Source organism: Microtus ochrogaster, unplaced genomic scaffold (genome assembly GCF_000317375.1).
Source record: "Microtus ochrogaster isolate Prairie Vole_2 unplaced genomic scaffold, MicOch1.0 UNK7, whole genome shotgun sequence".
NCBI lineage: Eukaryota > Metazoa > Chordata > Mammalia > Rodentia > Cricetidae > Microtus > Microtus ochrogaster.
The window spans coordinates 7,971,211-7,991,568 of record NW_004949105.1 but is presented as its reverse complement, the minus strand read 5'-3'; the positions used below and the strand labels follow the sequence as shown (position 1 = coordinate 7,991,568).

General features: G+C 43.6%; 1 protein-coding gene across 2 annotated transcripts in view; it reads right to left on the bottom strand.

Moving 5' to 3' along the window:
• Positions 1-17,705, bottom strand: part of Fam155a (family with sequence similarity 155 member A) — a 465,955-nt gene extending 448,250 nt beyond the window's left edge. The window contains exon 1 of one of the 2 annotated variants that reach the window (XM_026788794.1): positions 16,046-17,705. In XM_026788794.1, coding sequence (XP_026644595.1) covers positions 16,046-17,014 — 969 coding nt within the window. In that variant the 5' untranslated portion in view covers positions 17,015-17,705. The remainder of the gene's footprint in view (positions 1-16,045) is intronic. The other variant, XM_005366308.3, reaches the window with a different exon arrangement.
• Positions 17,706-20,358: the final 2,653 nt, after the last annotated feature.

Sequence of the window (20,358 nt, the reverse complement as noted above, 5' to 3'; positions counted from 1 at the left end):
TCTCTCACTGCCCCTCTCCACATGTGTACTGTTTGTGGTTAAATTCTGTGCCTGTTCCACATCCATATATGAGTCACACATGATGAACTGGCTGATTATTTATTCCCCTTTTAACAAGGTGCACTGTAAGATATCTTTTATCTTGGTGACTAAATTGCTATTGCTATATAATAACAGGGCTCAAAATCTCCAAGAACAGCCTTCATCAGAGATCTATTTTTAAAAAGCCATATATATATATTTACCCCTTTATTTTGTGTCTTTTGTCACGTAGGGCACAAGAGTTAAAATGTATTCCAAGCGGAATGGTTCACACATCGATATATTAAATATTCTGTAGTGCTTCTGGCCAGTAATGGAGGAAGCCTATTAGAAACAGTCCGAGGGATAATTCTGAAAGGATTATTGTGCTCTTTGGAGCACCTTGTGATCTTGGTTCCTGGAATCTATGCATGGGCAGTTGAGGGTAGTGTCCTTCACTGTCCATGGGAGAAGTTGAAGAGAACTTGGTGGAACAGTTGCTTGAGTACTTTAATGATTGACTTCATTCAATACATCATGAAGAGACACGATACTTCTTAACCAGAACAAAAATGGGTTCTAGGACATATAAAATATCCCAGAGAGGAAAAGACACGACGCTGACTAAAGCCTGTCCTTAACAGTCAAGGCGGGAACACAGAAGCACTCGTGTAAGTTCTATGATTTCTCTGCTCTATCTGTGGGAAAGATCAGGAAGTCGATATTGTCCTAGTAATGCTGACTTCCAGGCCATTTCGATGATGCATTCATTTGGATAAAGACAGAAAGTTTTTATATCTATTAACAAACTAATATTTCTATGAATCTTCTAATGATCTATGTGACAGGACAGACAGTTAAATGTCACTAAGGATTGCCAACTACCCCCCTGTAAGATTATGACCATTGGGAGGTGGTGGTGCATGCCTTTAGTGCCAACACTCAGGAGGCAAAGGCAAGCATTGCTACCCTGGTCTATAAAGCAAGTTCCAGGACAACGAGAGATACGGGGGGGAAAACCCTATCTTGAAAAGCAAACAAGCAAACAAACAAACAAATAAAAGATTACAGTGTTCAATGATCACAATTATTGTGGACATTGCAAATTTTCATTGGTTGGCTTTTGCTCTTATCTATTTAAAGTGAATATTGTTAGATAATTAAGCATTCATCTAATATGAATAAATATTGTACATCATTTCCTAGAGTGATTCATAGATTTATAGCAGGTACTAGACAAAATAAAACAAGTCTATTAATAAAGTATCAGTTTCAATATTTGCACGTTTGCTAGGTCTCAGCCATAATCACTCACTGCTCTCTTTTTTCCTCTGTACACACACTAAAAATAAATGTTAGGAAAATGATGTATCACTAAAACTGTTTCTTTAAATTTTCACTTCTTGAAATTGTTTAAGATTCTAATTAATCTTTTTAAAAACAAGAATTGAGGAAACAGTCTCTAAAATTTTAGGACAGCAGTTTTTAAAAGCGCTTCATTCTTAATTGGTACAATCTTGAATCAACTGATATAATAAAGTTAATTTTCATGAAGTTTGAGATGATCAATTAATGATCAATGAGATTTCTTAGTTTACCAAATTTGAAGGTTATTTAGAAATTGAAAGCATATTTATCAAAGAATAAATCAGACACACAGAAGCGATCAGATACTTGGGATGCTTCCTAACTTCACAAACGGAGAGCTGAGCCTGGGGGCGCACATTTCTTATGAGTTCTCTTGAGGACCAAGGAAGAGGAACCTGGGTTTGCAGCCACCCTCTCTCAGAAATCCAAGGGCTATCAATGTAGCTCAAGAATTCACAAGGCCCAGGGTTCGATCCCTAACACAAAAATAAAAGAGGAAAAATTGAAAATGGGAAAGGAAGACTTGAAGGAAAGAAGATAAAAACTGGTGGTAGAAACCCAGGCCTAGTCAGAAGGACAAAACCATACTTAAAGCTAGTAAAACGTTCCAATGATTTCAAGGATTGGAGAAAAATCACATCTTTGGCCGCATAACTGAATAACTGGCAACTTCAAAAATGAAGAGATTCACAATTGATAAAAACACAGAGAGTAAAAGATTGTAGGAGGGGGCCATCCCCACGTGATACACTTACTAGGCAATCCCTACAGCTGAGGCTCAGAGAAAAATCAAAGAAGAGGATAAGACCCAGCACAGCAGGATGTTTAATGAAAGACAGTATCTTCTAGACATCAAGAGGAATTGGTACATATCAAATATCAACCAATATGGTTGCCTAAACAAGGCAGGCATAATGGCAATACCAGTTGACATGCCGGTGTGGACAGAGGGAATTTCACAAGGTGTCCCTGCCCTAGATGAAGAAATACAGCAATCAACAGCTGTCGGGAGGTGTGTTGGATGGTTTTCTGTCAACTTGATGCAAACTAAAGTCATTGGAGAGGAGGGAATCTCAGTAAGAAAATGACTCTGGTGGCAAGAAGAGTAGGAGGGATCAGGTGAGGGGGGTGAGGGAGATTGTGGGGACAGACAGCTGGAACTGGGAGGGGGCATTTGGGAGGTAGGGTAGAAACCATGAGGGTGACCCTAATGAAGACTCCTATACAGAATCTCAACTGGCCATCTTATGTAGCCAGGCAAGACTTCCAATGCTGAGACTGGGTTACATTCAGTTGAGCTGTTAGTTGAGGAGGTGCAGTAGAAGTCACTAAGCAACCTAGGTCCATGCTGGGACAGAAGGCTGCTCTCTGAAAACTGACAGTGAGTCCCCATTGCCAAGCACAACATCCACACAGCTTGTTGAACCTAGAGAGGTCAAACTGGTGCCTGCATGGAGCCTTCTCCTACTCTGTAGTCTATTTGGTGAGAGAAAAAGAGGCTGCAGACTACAGAAAGAAAAACCTAGACACCAGCTGAGCCACAAAACCCTTCACCTACAATCTGGCCTGTCTGCAAAAGTTGCTGGGCAATGGTTGTGCAGAACTTGTGAGAGTGGCCAACAAATGTTTGGTTTAACCCGAGGCCCACACAATCAGAGGGGAGAGAGGGCCCATGCGTACACAGCCTAGCTATCCAAGGACTGAGGACTGGGTAGATCAAAGGTGTAGTGTAGAACCAAGCATGACAGGCAAAAAAAAAAAAAAAAAAAAAATCAGCAACATGATTTCTAATGGCATTCTGCTACTCTCATAGCTTGGTGCCTTGTCCAGGCATCATCAGAAGTTTCCCATAGCAACAGATGGGAACAGACTCACAGTCAGACATTATACATGGAAAGAGTCTAAATTGGAGGTTTCCATCAGGTCCCTCCCTTCAGAGCTTAGGGAACCCCATGAAAAAGGTGGGGGAAAGACTGTCGGAGTCAGAGGGGATGGGGTCACCAGGAGAGTATGGCCTACTGAACCGAATCAACTAAACAGGGCTCACATGGGCTCCTACATTAGCCTGCACCAGGTCCTCTGCTTATATGTTAGCTTGACGTTTTTGTGAGACTCCTAACAGTGGGGGCAGGTACATCTTTGACTCTTTTGTCTGCTCTTGGGACTCTTTTCCTCCTATTGAATTGCACTATGTCTTATTGTTTCTTGTTTTGTCCTGCTTAGCTGTTATCTCTTGGAGATCTGCTCTTTTCTGGAGAAGAAATGAAGGAGGAGGGTACCTGGGCAGAGGAGAGATTGGGGAATCTAGCAGGAATAGAGGGGGGATAAATTGTGATTGGGGTGCATTTTATAAGAGAAGACCCTATTTTCAATAAAAATAAAGAGTAGCAGGGAGTGGGGAGAGAAAATGCCTCCATAAGATCAGGCTGTAGGAAAACCTGTAGGACATTGTCTTATTAACAGTTAATGAAGGGAAAGGGCCCACCTTGTAGGTGTTGCCATGCCAGGGCTGGTGGTTCTATAAGAAAATAGACTGAGCAAGCTATGAGTAGCAAGCCACTAAGTAGCACCCCTCTATGGTCTCTGCATCATCTCCTGCCTCCAGGTTCTGTCCCTTTTTGAGTTCTTTCCTTGAATTCCTTTGATAGTGAACAACAATATGGAAGTATAAGCCAAATAAACCCTTTCTTCCCAACTTGCCTTTAGGTCATGGTGTTTTGTCACAGTAATGGAAACCCTATCCAATCTCAAGTGGTCAATACTAAACACACATAAATACAAGCCACACTAGGTGGATGCAGTATATTCATACACAGGCACACACATACACATATGCACATTCATTTATATATGTAACAATAATAATTTAAAAGGAAGAGCCATGGATTTGGAGGAGAGCAAGAGGAGAATATGAAGAGTTGGGCCAGGGTAAAAGGTGGATTCAAATATGTAAATAGAGTGCTTATTATGAAATTCACAATATAAATGGCAGACAAGACACAAACACTCTCACTTACAGACATCCTACAGAGCCGAGCAGACGAAACACTCCCGGAGCACTGTGTGAGTTGCCTGACTTTCCCCACTGTATTGCTTACATTTCAGCACCATGCCAATGTCTCAGGAGGTTTGCGTGTGGACCCGCTCTTACCTCAAGCTCTAGAGCAGCCAGTGCTCATTCTAGGCAAAAGAATCCTGTCCCAGCGCATTTTCACATTCATACTGACCTTTTAAAAAATATTTGTTTTTCCCAGATGACTTTTAACAGCTTCTCTGATTCTTAAGGGTGAACTTATCCTCATTGCCTTTAAAAACAAAATCCCCTCTGGAAACCAAGTTCAAGATCTCTGCCAGGCATGTCAACTTGACTAGCAAAAGCATGGCTCGGATGAGAGCTTTATCCCTGAGGTTGGGATAAAGTCTCCAGTGTTTGCTTCCTGCTTAAGTTCAAGTGTTCAAGCAGTGCTGAGGGCTCGAAGTATGTGATGTCATGACTTTCTCAGAGTAATCTGAGCGGGAGGTAGCTGCCTAGGAAAAGACTCAGTAGACACTCTTCATCTCTTCCCAGCAATCCCCTCATTGGGACAGCACTCTCAGACAAAGGGCCTGGACCCTTCTAATGTTCTGGAACACCTTAATTTCTGACCTCAAGTTGATGCAGTAGGAACACTGATAAAACATCAGTAAAGAACTGATAAAATCAAGTTCTTTTCCCGTATGTGCAAACTGATTTCTGTCCCATCCACTCCTGCTATGATCCTCCCGTCCATCTGTTTCATTTCCTCCTAAACAAACAAACAAACCGAAACCCAAATGATCATAAACACAAGGCTGGTGCCAAAAGAGACAATAAATATAATTTAAAACAAGTCCCACGTGACTGAGAGCCAAATGGTAGTTGGCTGAAATCCTTGGCCTGCTGTGCTGAACTATGAGGTCCTTGCACATTCCCTAACCTCTCTCCGTGCTAGGTCCCCCATTTGCTGAGGAAAGCTAACTTGGCCCCTGATGTCGACTGTTTCGGGAGGGATGACTCATGACAGAGCCAGACTTTCAACCCACTACCATCTGGCATTTAGTCATATGTGGCTGGTTTAAATCGCCTCGTGGAAGGTAGGGTCTTCTGTGCAGGACAAGGAGGGTGTCACCATGACATCTGGACAACAGAGTCGCCCAAATAAAACTTGCATACTAGCACACCAATCGATATGCTAGTGTGAATGGAGGAAGTCTGACACGGCCCCACCCTGGATGAAGGACTAATGGCTGCTAAGGGAGGAAGAGTCTCCACAGATAGGCCTCTCCAAAGGTTATCCAGTTCCAAGTGGTCAGCCCTAAAAACATATGTGCAAGAGAACAACACTAAATGGATTCAGGAGGGCGTGTGTGTGTGTGTGTGTGTGTGTGTGTGTGTGTGTGTGTGTGTGTGTGTGTGTGACAGTAATATGTAAAGAAGTCGGTAATCTGAGAGAAACTTGGCAGGCACAGAAGCTAGAAGTGGGAGAGAAAAGGGCAGGACACACAGTATTCATGTATGACATTCTCCAAATAATTAAAATTAAATAAAATGGATATATTTTCTTGGGTTTCCTTTATGTGATTTGCTGATTGCAAGAAACCAATAGAGAGTGTAATTCCCTATAAAGTGATTTCAGTCTTGCTGACTCCACAGAGAAATAGCTATAGGATTGAATTAGTATGTCAAGATAAATGTAGGAAAGCGTAGGGGAAAGATCAAACTTTTCTATCCCGGTGCCACCACGGCCCAGGGTCATACATGCTCGAGAGGGGGGTTTGAGAAAATAGCAGTGATCAATATGAGAACAAGGGAAGAAGGACTGTGTCACTCAGATGTTCACTTATGAGTTATCCTCAGTTCCTCCCTCTCCCAGGACAGGACTATATGCTTGGTTTGCTAGCTTTTAAAATATTCAGACCAAATAAATACATGAACAGGCAACAGAGGATAATATTACGTTGACATTGCTGTGACCTCCCCTTTTCAGAACTAAGTGCTATTGCCAGGAAAGAGAATGGGGAAAGATGAAGAAAAATGGGCGTTAGACTAAGAAAACTGCCCACTTATCTCATCTTTGCCTGAGGCTGCCAATGGCATTCTCATTGCACAGTCCACACTGTGGGGTCCTTACTGTGTGGTGAAAGTGTCAGAAGGAATAACTGAGGCTATCAAGCAACCATATAGTCCAAGCAAAGATGCTATCAAGGGTAATGCTAGACAGCACCCAGGTCTCATCTCCCTTGCTCCTGAGTTCCTCCCAGCATCCCTCTGCACCAAGATCCTTCCACAGAACCATTTGCCTTCTGTGGACTGTGCTGCAGAAACACCTAGAGAGGCCCTTCCATGTCCTTGGGACCACCGTGGAAGCACAGATACCAAAGTTCTCCTGGGTGATGCCTGTCTCCTGTCACCGTGTCTTGTTGTATCTTTGTTTCCTCATGGAAAGCATCACCGCATCCATGAGCAGAGGATACAGTCTTTTTTGACCCCACTTTGTCCCCTGTACTCTGGCACATGCTGTAGCTACCATGTCCAGTGAGTCTGGTTCAAAGCCAAGGCCATCTGCCACGGGACTTCTTTCCTATCTCTAGTCAAAAGAATACTAATTATTACGAATGGAGTGCCTGTGTGTGTGCTACAGTGCAGAAGACAGAATTTAACATATACTATGTAAATATAGAAGGTCAAAGTTCAGCACACCATCTTTAAAAATGAATCCAGATGCTCTGACCTTTCAATTTCTAGTAAGATGCCCCAAAACTATTCTTTTTTGTTTGTTTGTTTTTGTCTTTTTGAGACAGGGTTTCTCTGTAGTTTGGGAGCCTGTCCTGGAACTAGCTTATGTAGACCAGGCCAGCCTTCATCTCCCAGAGATCTGCCTGCCTCTGCCTCTCAAGTGCTGGGACTAAAGGTGTGTGTCACCACCACCTGGTTCCCTCAAGACTATTCTTACCCTCAAGTTGAGGAGGTTGTGGATATACACCCAGATCTTCCTCACCAATCCTCCCTAGATGGTCTTGCTTAGGTTGCCCAAAGGATCTATTCAGGCTGAAATAGAGCTTGTGTTCATTTCCAATCTGAAATATATAGACTGCAACACTTTTATTCCATCCAAGCTTTTGTTTAACATTTTATTTGAAAATACTAAATAATTCAGTCATTTTTCTCAGAAAGAAGAATGTAGTCCTGTACAATAGCTCAGAATTCCATTATGTGTAATGAAATGTCTACTTATGAAACCTGCAAATGGGTGACCAGAAAGCTCCTAAGACCTCGGGTGAGGATGAGATTAGTTTTAATGACTTGTTACGACTTAAGGGGCATCACTCTATCCTAGATAAATAAGCTCATACAAACAAGAAACAGTGTGGTTGTTTGATGTAATTGGTCCAATAAGCTCATAGGAAGTGGCACTATTAGGAGTTGTGGCTTTGTTGGAGTGGGTATGGCCTTGTTGGAGGAAGTGTGGGATGGGCTTTGAGGTTTCCTGTTCACAGGATACTGTGCAGTACTTCAGTCAATTTCCTGTTGTCCACAAGATGTTCTTCACCAGCACCATGCCTGCCTGCATGCCAGCAAAACTTCCCCACCATGATGGTAAAGGACTGAGTGATGATAATGGACTGAACCTCTTAAACTGTAAACAGGCCACCCCAGTTAAATGTTTTCCTTTGTAAGAGTTGCTGTGGTCATGATGTCTCTTCACAGCGACAAAATCCCTAACAAAGACACAGCTTTATGAAAAAAGCTGGCTAGAGCCTCTGTTGTTGGTCACTTTGGCAGAGTCATCAAGCAGCAAATGATGAAAGTGAAATCTAAGCCAGCTATGCAATGGTTGATCCATTGCTTAAACCCATTCAATATTTTATATTTGTTTGAAATGAGATTTATATTTGTTTGAAGCATATTCTAATTGAGTTATATTTATTTTCTGGACTACTGCAAGTAAATTACTGTTCCTCTTAAAGGCCTACTGGTAAGAAGGAGTCTGGATGTTAAAGAGTGTGATCCTCCTTCCACAAAAGCTTTAGCAATGGTGGAGACATAAAACCATCCACTTTGATGAATATAGTTCTTCCAACTCCCCACACTCTTCTATGTCAATAGCTATAAGAATCAGGTTCATTTCATTGTAAATTGTTTCTTTGAAGAAGCTGATGTCCACTTATTCTCTCTTTTCCGTGACAAACTTAAAGAAAGAAGCTGGATTTGTCTTCATTCAATGGCAACTTACATCTTCACCTACCACCCTTGGCCTCTCTTCTTCTCATTCACTAAATCTACGAGTGTAACGTCATCAAGACCCAATTGCTAAATTCATTGGCATAATTTTAATTTTTAAGTTAAATAAATTAAATAAATATTTGTGTGTGTGTGTGTGTGTGTGTGTGTGTGTGCGTGTACATGTGCAATAGCCACAGCACAGAAGTGGAGCTCAGAAAACAGCTTGTGAAGCTTATGCTCCTCCTCCAGAACACAGGATCCAGGCATGAACTGAGGTGGTCAGTCCGGGCAGCAAACACCTATACCACTAAACTGTCTCACCAGCTCCTCCCTGACCTACATGTCCTTTCTGCACTGTATAACATCTTGAATAATTTTATGTCTTTCGGAAAACTATTTTTCTTTATCTCAAGTTTGGATTTCCCAAGATCCATGCTCTAACAGCTTTCCAGGCCAATGCTGGTTGGAAAATGGTGGAAACTTCAAGAGATGAACTCTAGAGAAGATTTTTCTGGACCTCCGGAGCATGCTCTTAAATAGAAAGGGGAACCCCCTTCTTTCTCTTCCTCTTCTTTCTCTTGGTTTTCTTTTATGTGAGAAGAGGCAATGGTGCCTAGGCAGAGGTAATTGATTTTGACATATGCTGCTTTGCCTCATCAGAAGCCAATACTAATAAAGCCAACCCATTTCAGGTTTGTCTCACAAGGAAGACTTGGAGATTGAACGCAGTAAAATTGTTTCTGATTTCTAAGAAGTTCTAAGCCCTGTTGGCTGCTCCTAACTCGTAAGTGTCTGGGTCATTAGTAGTGTGGTCCGTGAGAGTGAGCACCATGTCTCCACCACCCTTTACAGATTAGTTCAATGTACTAAAAACATCAGTGGCAGTTCTGTAAGAAAGAGACCCATCATTTCTGAAGGGAGTTGCAGAGAAGAAAAAATTCTAAACTTTAGATTTCCCATGAGACTGTGGGGCATACAGCTGAGTTTCCAAGTTGCAGGCAAGGACGTACCAAGTGACACCAAGAAACCAAAACAACAAGGGAGACAGGACACAGAGGGGAGGAAGCTAAAAGTCATCAGTGTTGATGGGAACTATTTTTTCTCTGGAGCAGGATGGAGCCACCAACACACAGAGGCTCCCTGAACACATCTAGAAATGATGACCATGCTCACTCACCCCACACAAGGATGGACACATCATTAACAAGAGTGAAGCTGTCCTTAAATGTGAAAGGAATATCAATGCACCATAAGATTTCTACCACGTGGCATCATTTTGCTTATAAATAACTGAATCTAGAAGAAGACAACAGGAAACCCGGGGATCCACCATCATCACTTAAAAATTAAATATTTCCATGCATCTAGTATAATGTATTTCTTACATCGTTCACTGCCTACTAAGAAAGAACATATGATAAACTTACCTTATTTTGAAATAAAACCTGAGAGAAAATTAAAATCATTCATTAAGGAAACTATACTAAATATATGATCAAACTGTAGGTTATTTTTAATCCCTTGCAGAAGGAACAGGTTCTGTTAAGAAAGAAAATATTTCCTAAACTAAGCTTGGAATCAATCTGTGTTCATTAGCAGCGTGTGTCTTATAAAAGACTGCATATGGATGTCAAATACTTGCAGAACTGCTATAGAAAAAACAAAAAAGAAAGAAAATACAGATCATTAATGTTTTAAAAAAGAGTCAAAAATGAGTAATTCCTCTGACTTGATGAGATGAGTAGATGAAGTACCGCAGGAGGCCAACACGTTGCCTTGAAAAGCAGCCGTATACTTTCAGTAAAGCCTGGATGTTGTATGTTGGAAGCAGAAATAGAAGTTAGAAGCAGAAATAATGAAGTTAGGGCATCTCAAATATTGTCAGTCAGTCTCCACATCCCTGTGCCCAGCCCGTTCTGTGCACATGGATATGACGACTCAGCCCAGCAAGAAGCCAGTCATCAGGGCCACCTTTCCACACCCAGGCATCTCCTTAGCTCCAAGGTTGCTTCTGCCTCAGTGCCTCCCCTGCATCAGGTAGCTGACATTTACTCGCTCAGCCTTGTCACTTTCATTCCCTATCCTCTGTCTGTATGTGCTACATTTCCACAGTGTATCTGGCTAGCTCCACTTTTACTATGACTGTTATGCACAATGGAGATATAAACACCAAAAGAATTTGGTGGATCCTTGTAATCACTGGTTAAAGTTTGAACAAGCCCAAGCACATAGCGCCAGATAAATGCCAGTAGAATCTCTAGACATCAGAAGTTCTAAGGATGCCCAGGATCCTCCAACATGGCCCCAAAGATACTGATCTGCAGTCTATGTCCAGTGATGGTAAAGAAATAACTTTAAGACCTAAGCTTACAGGAACAGCAAAGTGCTTGGGGCTTAGTCATTATAAGATTGGCTTGATTTTATGAGAAATTAAATTCAAGTAACAGCTCATATAACCCTAAACATTCTGTCCCTTGAAACAGATATTTATACTTTGGTCTTGTAGACTAGGTTTAGCAGGAAAGGCAATCACAGTGGATTGTGATTTTTCACATGAAGGGGTGTGAGGTTTTGGTCTCTGCTTGGTTTCCTATTTCCTTGCTTTAATTCTCCTTGCATAAGCAGAAATCGACCTCATTCAACAAAAGTGATTAAAACCAACATGCATCAACATCTAGGTTATGTCCTATATAGCTGCTAATCTGACCCAGTTACAAGTCTGGAGTAAAAACACACCTCTTGGCCTGGAACACTGCAGGCATTTCGCATTAACGAGCATGGTGAAGTGTTTTCTACAAGGAGGGAAATGCCAGTGATAGATGAGCAACTGCATGCTGCAAACATATTTCTAGAAAAAAAACATAAATCTGAGTCATAAAATGATTATGATGGTATCTTTGACTTTAAAGTGGCTCTGTTCATCTGTATGGCCAGACTACCTGATCCTGCAGAAAACCCATTCAATTACAGACATAACTGAGAATAATAAAGTAGCAGAATGCAAATGAAGATCTATTCTTACATGTGTTCTCCATCCTCTAGAGAGTGACATGTGCACAGTCACTATGGACAGCAAAGCAATGCTGAAGGTTCAGACTTGGAATAAAGGCGGTGTTCAGGGCTGGAGAGCGTTTGCAGAGGACCTTGATTCCAGTTCCAGGACATCGAGTGCCTCCTCTGGCCCGTGTGGAATACTGAACGCAAATGGTGTGCATACACACACTCAGGCACGTGCACAGATACGTAAACCAAAATAACTATGTTTTATAAAATTCCCTAGGAACTTACAGACATAACACCAAAATAAGAAGGATGAAGAGATGATCTGGTTTGCATTTCTGCTGTTGTGATAAAACACTGACCTAATCCAATGTGAGGGGATAAAGGGTTTATCACATCACTGTGTCTCAGAGCATCGTTAAGAAAATCAGAGCAGGAACTCAAGGAAGGAACCTGGAAGCAGGAACTGAAGCAGAGACCAAGGGAAAGCGCAGCTTACCGGCTAGCAATCAGACCCACAATCCATCTCTCTTCCTTGTGCAGCCCAAGCCCAACTGCTGTGGGACAATACTTCCAACTGTGCCCCCTACATCAATTAATAATCAAGAAAATGCCACACAGACATGCCCACAGGCCAATCTGATGGGGGAAATTCAAGGTCTTAAGTTGAGGGTCCCTCTTCCCAGGTATGTCTTTAGTCTCTCAAGAACTGTTTGTTTCCTCATCACAGAATTCAGACTCAGTGACCTCAAACTGGATGATACTGCGAATAGTTCAGATCCCAAAAGAAACTCTGAAGTATTAGGGAAGCTTCAAGTCTTAATAGTCATGAGGTGTTTTGCAGTCTGTATCTACTAAATACAAGCAGTTCACTAGCTTAAATATTAGATTGTAAAAATAAAATAATAAGTATCCATGCATGCTTGGTGACATGAAGACTAGAATTTATACAGACATAACTGGAATTTAGACTTTGCCATGACCTACATTAGAATATAGTCTCAAACCTACGTTCTTTCACCAAGTATCTTCTGAAAGTGTTAAATAATGTCAGTAGCAAAGAAAGCTCACACGCAACACAAATGTGCATGTCCTCTCAAACCTCATTTTCATAGGATGCATTCTCTAGAACACTCAGGAATTAGTTTTAAAAAAAGTGTGATAAGAAGAGAAAAATCTTGTAAAAGTCAAGCATGAAAAATGACATATATTTGTAAATTGGAGCTTAGAAAGTGTCATTTTTATATTGTCTGTAATGTGAAGATTTCAGCACTTTTGTCAGATTCTTGAATATGCTAAAAATGCTGTTTTGAATGCTGCCATAAACTACAGGGAAAATTACCCACAACCCTGCTGCCTGATTTATACAATCAAAGGGCCTTAAATGGCAACTTTAAGTTATATATTTATATATGTGTGCATTTCTTCATAAATGCAAATATTTGCTTTTTATTTTAAAAAAAGTGAGACTATTTATCACGATGTTTAAAAGCATACCAGAGTACAGATTAGTTTTCTAATACATTACAAAGCAAGGATTTTTAAAAGTAAATTGCCTGTATTTGGTCTGTACTTATTATGAATTCAAGACAATTAGAAAAACAAAATAAAACAAAACAAACCATAAGCTAATTAACAGTCCATGTTAGCCTGGAATTTGTAATCCTATTGCCCCATCTCCCTGCATGGTGTAGTCACCGGTATATCCTGTAATGTTCACTTTCAAGTCATATAATTATATTAGATGTGATTTAAGGCTTCTTAAAAGGCATAAGTGATCAGAAAAGCTCATTAAAAATGTTACATAAAATTTTAATTTAATGACTCCTTATTTTATAGGATGGATTTCCAATGGGGGAGAATATGAAATAATACATCTTAACTGAAAAAAAGTTAAATATCAGCTAAAAAACAGTCAATGTGTTGCTCCTAAAATATGAATACCCCTAATTTCTAATCCTAACAGGATGCTATAGATCTTATCTATATTAAGTATATTTATAAACAACTAAAATTGTATTATATGAGTATGCTAGCAGTTAGGGATACACAATGTGTTTACTTTTAGCCTACATTTTTAGATAGCCTATCCTTGGCTTTGTAACTGCCAACAAAATAAGACGGGGGAATTTTTTGCTTGAATCTGAATCAAGCTCCTGGCAATAGACATTTGGTGATTGCAAATACAGTAAAATAAGACAATGCTTTCAAAAGGTCAGTTACAAGCACAAAACCCAACAAATACTTTAATTTGTCTTTTATATTTTGTATGAAGATATGTATGACTGTTTCATAATCAGAGAGATTATTCACTGAAGTAAGGAAATATGCACATATCATTTTCTACCTATAACCAGTTGGTTCATTTACCTTAAACCAAGAGCACCAATTCCTTAAGCTAAAAGCATCTATTGTGAAAGTAGTATATCCTACTGACTGGCAAAGTAATTTGCCACTTCTCTACCACTGAGAAATGAACGCAAGGCATCAAGGCATCTCCAACAATAAATTCTGTTGCACTGAGAAATACAGGCATCCATGTTTACTTTTCAATGTGAAGAGGAATTATTTAAAAGACCTAAGAGTTTTATAGTGTTAACAAATCCTACTGTATCCAGAAATATAAACACAATATAAATACAATCTTCGAGTGCCTCATAACGTCACAGAATATTTACAGTAGACCTTTCTATTGTTGATATAAACTCCATGCTGAGAATTAATGCAGATGAAGGAAAAAAGAAACCCTCCGTGTGTTTGGAACTTCCACTAGGGTAGAGAACGGCTGTGGGCCTTTGACAACACAGACTCCCTCTTAAATCCTGAGCTAAGGAAATTAAAATCTCAAGACATGCCGATAAGGGCTTACAGAAATGCAAGTTTTTGCCATTTTGTTCTTAACTCAAAATTATTGGAATCTATGCCACGCTTTTACTAGCAGTAGAATTGTCTATCAGTCATTTCTTTATCCTTATGTTTCATGCGACAGTGCAATCAGGATAAACAGCAATGCAGTAAGTACGTGCATCAGCCATTCACTGTGAGTTTCTGTCCCTAAGGCTGATTTTACTTCCTAGGAGTGGTTAAAACATACATAGAGAACTTAAATATAGGCTTATCCGCTGAAGTGAAATCTCGGTTAATGCGATAAACTGACGATTTTGAATTCCAGTTCAAGTTTCTGATCTTAAAAAAAAAAGAAAAAAGAAAGAAAGAAAGAAGAAAAAACATGAGCAAGGTCAGTGTAAGTTTGGCTCAGCTGTCGGGTGTGGCTCTTAATCTATCTTAATCTATCTGTCAAAGCATTGCAGACCCTTTGATCAATATGACACTTGACCCCCTCCCCCATAGAAAGCAAGAGAAGGAGGCTCTCTGAGCGCAAGGGGTTGAGGAAGTAGGCAAAGGATGAAGTTATGGTGTCCTATTTCATTTGAAAAACGACACAACTTTTTGTGCTCTCCCTGAAATTACTTTATAAAACTAACGTTCACACATCTGGAGATCCTGTCCTCAGGTCTTTGCAGCTAAAGGTCGTTGCAGTGCCTTCAATACCTAGGCCTCCGTGGACAAGTCCCATTTCAGGACCTCGGACAGCAGCACCGCCAGCAGCCCTGGGTAGCATATTCCAATTTCGAAGAAACGCTCCTAGGCTTCCCCCCTTTGCTAATTAGCAAGGTCAGAGTCCTTGCTGACTATAATACAAGTTACTAATTATTTCCCCAAATTTTAACTCATAGAAGCAAAGATTTGTCATTTTTACCATTTCGTCAGAGTATGCAAAGAAAAAAACAAGACAAAATAAAAGCAATTACATAAGGTAGTATGATTACATTGAGAATCGATTGGTAGATAGCTAATAACAGCTTTCCACCTAGGTCAATAACTACACATATGTCTAAGAAAACAGGAGTGTTAAGGAGAACAGGCCTGTAGACTTTCTGAGAAACAACAGCTACCCCTATAAAACCCATAAGATGCGGACGTTCAGCTGTTTTCCCCCCATAGCAACAGTTACACTTTATCTTATTCCTGTGGTCAGCCAACCTCAGTTATGTTAGAAGTGGAGGAGTGTTGTAGGCAGATCCACCCGTCTTCTCCATGCCTGTCTCCAGCCCTTCTGATTACCTGTGTGCCGTGCTCCCCTCGCTATCCTCCCAACAAGCAGTAAGGGAGTTTGAGCCAACCACATAGCTCGAAGAAGCAGCTAAAAGCTTGGCTTTGGTATCTTAAAAGACGGACTTCCCTGATAGTCCAAGGACACTGAAAGGAACCCACCAGCTATCCCCAACTCTAGCAGGAAGTCAAGTTCTTATAGCCAGACAAACGTGATTAAACTTACTAAACCCTAGTCAAGTAAACACATGAACCAGACGCAAAGCCGCAGAAAAGGGAAAAGGAACTTATTGGCCCTACCTTGCAGTCCTCGGGACAAGACTTCACTGAGTACTCATCCGACTGTAAGTACTTATGCAGCACACTTTCAAACTCTTCATACTTCTCCTGCGCGTGGTGGTCATAGTCCTGGTAAGCTTCGATGCACTGTCTACACGTGGTCATCTCACCGCCCTCCGTGAGCACCACGTCCAAACTGCAGTTCAAAGTGCTGGGGCTGGACCGCCCCGAGAACAACTCCCAAAGTGTGTAGGAATTACAAAATGAAAGGTAAAAATCCGACAAGTTCCACAACGGAGTTGGCCCAGAGCCCCTGGACGACTGCTCCTCCCCCGCGGCCGCCCCCCGACTCCAGTTCCTGGCGCACACCGAGTCCGCGCTCTCCACCGTGAAGCACTGGCCTGAGGAGGCGCCCTGAGGGTAACAAGTCTCCAGGCGCCACACCGGCTTGGCAGAGTTTCCTAGAAAAAGAGCCTTGCTCCGGTTGTTCTTGCCTCGGTTGCCCTTGCTGCTGCCGCCGCCGCCGCCGCCGCCTCCCGGAGAGGGGGGCAGGGTGGGGGACGAGGAGGCGGAGAGGAGTCTGTGTGCCTGGGCGGCGGGCGAGGACTCCCCCATGCTGGCCAGGAGCGCGGGCCAGGAGGGTTCCTGCTGCCGCTGCCGCTGCTGCTGCCGCTGCCTCTGCTGCTGTCGCTGCTGCTGCTGCTGTTGCTGCTGCTGCTGCTGCTGTTGCTGCTGCTGCTGTTGCTGCTGCTGTTGCTGCTGCTGCTGTTGGTGATGCTCTTTGTCCCGGGTCCGGGTCAGCTTGGCCTCGGCGCAGAACCACAAGTGATCAGAGAGCAGGACTGTGAAAAACAAGAGAGAGGCCAGAGACAGTCGCCATTTCTGAGCCCGCTCTGAATCGATGAACGGTTTCTCGTTCTCCCGGGGTGCTGCCAACCAGATTTTTAAGCCGTCGTCATACTGCCGACACATCCAAGCACCCCTGGTCATATTTTGGGAACGCACAGCCCTGGCCGACTCCACCGTGAGGGCTCCTGTGCCGGTGTCACCACAACATGCATTGACTTAAAGGGTTTAATTTCCGTATCCCCTCCTCCCGTTTCTTCTCTCTCTCTCTCTCTCTCTCTCTCTCTCTCTCTCTCTCTCTCTCTCTCTTTCTACATAAATATTACCATACTTTAGAGAAAGATATTGCTTCCGATCTAATCATCAGCCGACCCCATCCCCTGCAGAGTGGGAGACAATAATGGGGAGAGAGAGAGAGAGAGAGAGAGAGAGAGAGAGAGAGAGAGAGAGAGAGAGATTGAGAGAGAGACGCGGAGGCTGGTGCTGTGCTGGCCGGTGGGGAGGCTGAGTGCGGGAGGTGATGGTGGTGGAGGTGGCGGGGTGGCTGGCGCTGCTCCTGTCACCCCGGCATTGTCAGCGCGCTGGTCCCCATGGCCCAGCTGAGGACAGCCCGCTCTCCCCTGCCAGGGGCATGCCGCGTCTCCGCTGCCCACTGACGGCGACCGGAGCGCCTCCCCTCCTCCTCTCCTCCTCCTCCTCTTCTCCTCCTCTTCCTCCTCCTTCCTCTCCGTCGCTGGCTTCTCCTCCGCCTCCCGCTCCTACTTCGCGCTGGCTCTCCCCGCGCCCCGAGCCTGGGCGGCCGCAGGCGAAGATGTCCCTCCCCCCCACCCCCCACCCCGCGCTCCGACTGTCGCCGCGGCCGCTGCAGGTCTGCCCGCGGGCGCCGCCGGGGGCCGAGTCACCTGCGCTGGGCCTCCGGAGGCCACAGTCATCTTCAGTCCCCGGGCTAAGTTGCCGCCATCTTCGTCCTGGAGGCACACTTTTTTGGGGGGAGCGTTGGATTTTGCGTCATCTCCTCCCGCCCTGAGGTCTCTTCATCCTGGTGCAGTGGCGGCGGCTCGGCCCGGGGAGGAGGACGAGGACGCGCCGCGCGGAGGCTTGGGGAGCAGCTATCCGCCGCCCCCTCCGGGCCCAGTGCACCGAGGCTCTTGCCCTCGGCTTGCCGACCCTCCCCACTTTTTTATTTCGGTGTTAGGACGCGGGCTGAGTGGCCAACACTGCTGTCCCGGGTGTCCAGCTTCTCAATACCCAGCAGTTCAGGGGACAAGTTCGAGCCACCCACGGGAGGGTGGCTAAGAGGTTCCTGTTGGGGACCAGGGGCGGACACAATTTCCCTCACTAGACAGTCTACAGAAAAGAGTAGGTTGACAAGAGGAGGCACGAGGTGACTTTGCAGGCTCAGTCTGACCGTTCTTTGGGTCCCTAGACAGCTCCACCGCGTTCGTTTGTGTCCCAGATTGGTTTTATGGGTCGGAAAGGACGCGGGGTGCTTGTGTCTATATGTCTGCCTGCATGGTGCTGTTCCCCAGCACCGCGTGTGCGCTGCAGCTATGACCACACTACACTCCATGTCTGACCATATTTCCTCCTCCAAAGTAAGCGGCGACAGAGGTCTCCCCAGCCCTGGAGAAGCACCATCAGTGCAGTGAGCCCCTCCAGCGTAATGCTCAATGAGTCTCATCTCTGAGGAATTCTCCAGAGGACCCCGAGGACCCTAGGGCACCCGCATACTGTGCCTGCCTCCGGGGCCCGCCGGGTGGGCTCCTCTGTGCCAGGACTTCCGCAGCGCCCTCCAGGCTGGCGCTGCAGTCCAAGGCTCTGGTGCCCCTTAGTGTTGACTCTAGGAGTTCCAAGAAAGGAAAAACAGCGGACACATGCTGGGGAAACCTGGGCTCCTTTGGTTTCCGGTCCGACGGGGTGGGGATGTCAGGAGCAAACATCAGCCCCCTGAAGTCAGGACAGCTCTTGTACCCCGCTTGGGTCCCCAGCTACGCCAAGACCACCAGGCCAGAGGATGTCAGGCGCCCTGACAGCCAGGGTTTGCGCACACAGCAGCCACCATGTCGGTCTCTCTCTCCTCCTGCATCCCGAGGCCAATGCACATGGAAAGAGCCATAGGAGGTGTCCTGAATTCTAAACAAGGGCCCTAAGAAACCAAGAGGAGGGTTCCTATCAGAGGAGGCGTGGGTGCTGGGAACACTGAAAGAATGGAGATTTGTCAAACGGGAAGTTGCAAAACGCAAAGGGCAGGGTTCATTCCTTTCACAGCAGAGGAAGGTATAACCATCCCAGTTTTCCATATTCACATTAGGTTCTGTAAGACTATATATTATGGCCACCAAGAAATTAGGTCTAGTTTGATAACTGGTTTATATGAAATGCCAGGTGAGGGTTTAACAGGTCATTTGAGTACATTCTAGTACTTTGGGTTTCTTTTTGTTGAATTTCTGATTAATGACAAAAATTCTCCCAAACACATTTCCAATAAAATATTGTGATTTAGCTAGTCCATCAGGAAGCCCCTTGGCCACAGTACCTTTACAATATGAGTAAACACATGTAGGCATTGTACACAACGTCAATCATTTTATACCAGTATGGAGAGGCCTTATAGGAAATCACTAGAAGGTAATGGAAGTTAGAACATCATAACCAAGCCAGGCACAGTGTCACAAGCCTGTACTTTACCCTATTGCATAGCCTGAAGCAGGGATAATTCTTGGGCCCTGGAGTCCCTACCAACAAGAAACAAGATAAAGCTGTCAAAACTGGCCCAAGTGATTCCAAAGGCATCTATAATCGCTGTCTGCTGTCTCCACTATTTCCTTTTCATGTTTATACTATACCATAAGGGCTCTGTTTCAAGGTACTTACTAACTTGGTATATTAGAATGTCAACATATAGAATCCACAACCATATTTACTAGATAATAAGCATCCCTTTCCTCAAAGCCTACACCTCTCTCCCCTCCCATGCCGCATTGCTAATTTGAGTCCAGAAGCGCAGATTTTAGTGGTGTTTTAAATGAGGAGCTTGTCTCTCACTGTAAGCTGTAGGTTCAATCTGAAGATGAAGTACAGGTGGGAGAGAGAGAAAAACACAATAAGTGGAATTAAAAGCCTACACTTAGCCAACAAGGAAAAGAAGCGGTTTCAGTTATTTTTAACACCATTATTATGCAGATGTAGCTGAATTACACCTCGGAAAAATAATCCTGTGATGTTTACACTAAGGTAAAACAATAATGATTCAACCTGATCCTGAGATAGATGGGATCTCATTCTTTGTTTTCAAAATCACCTACCTTTCTCTTCTCTAACACATCTATCTCATGGATTAAATATTTAAAGTAAGACAATTTCAGGATGGAAGCGCACAGGAGTAAGTCACCTCCTCATGGAAGCATCAGGAGTAAGTCACCTCATCAGGGAAGCATCAGGAGTAAGTCACCTCCTCAAGGAAGCATCAGGAGTAAGTCACCTCCTCA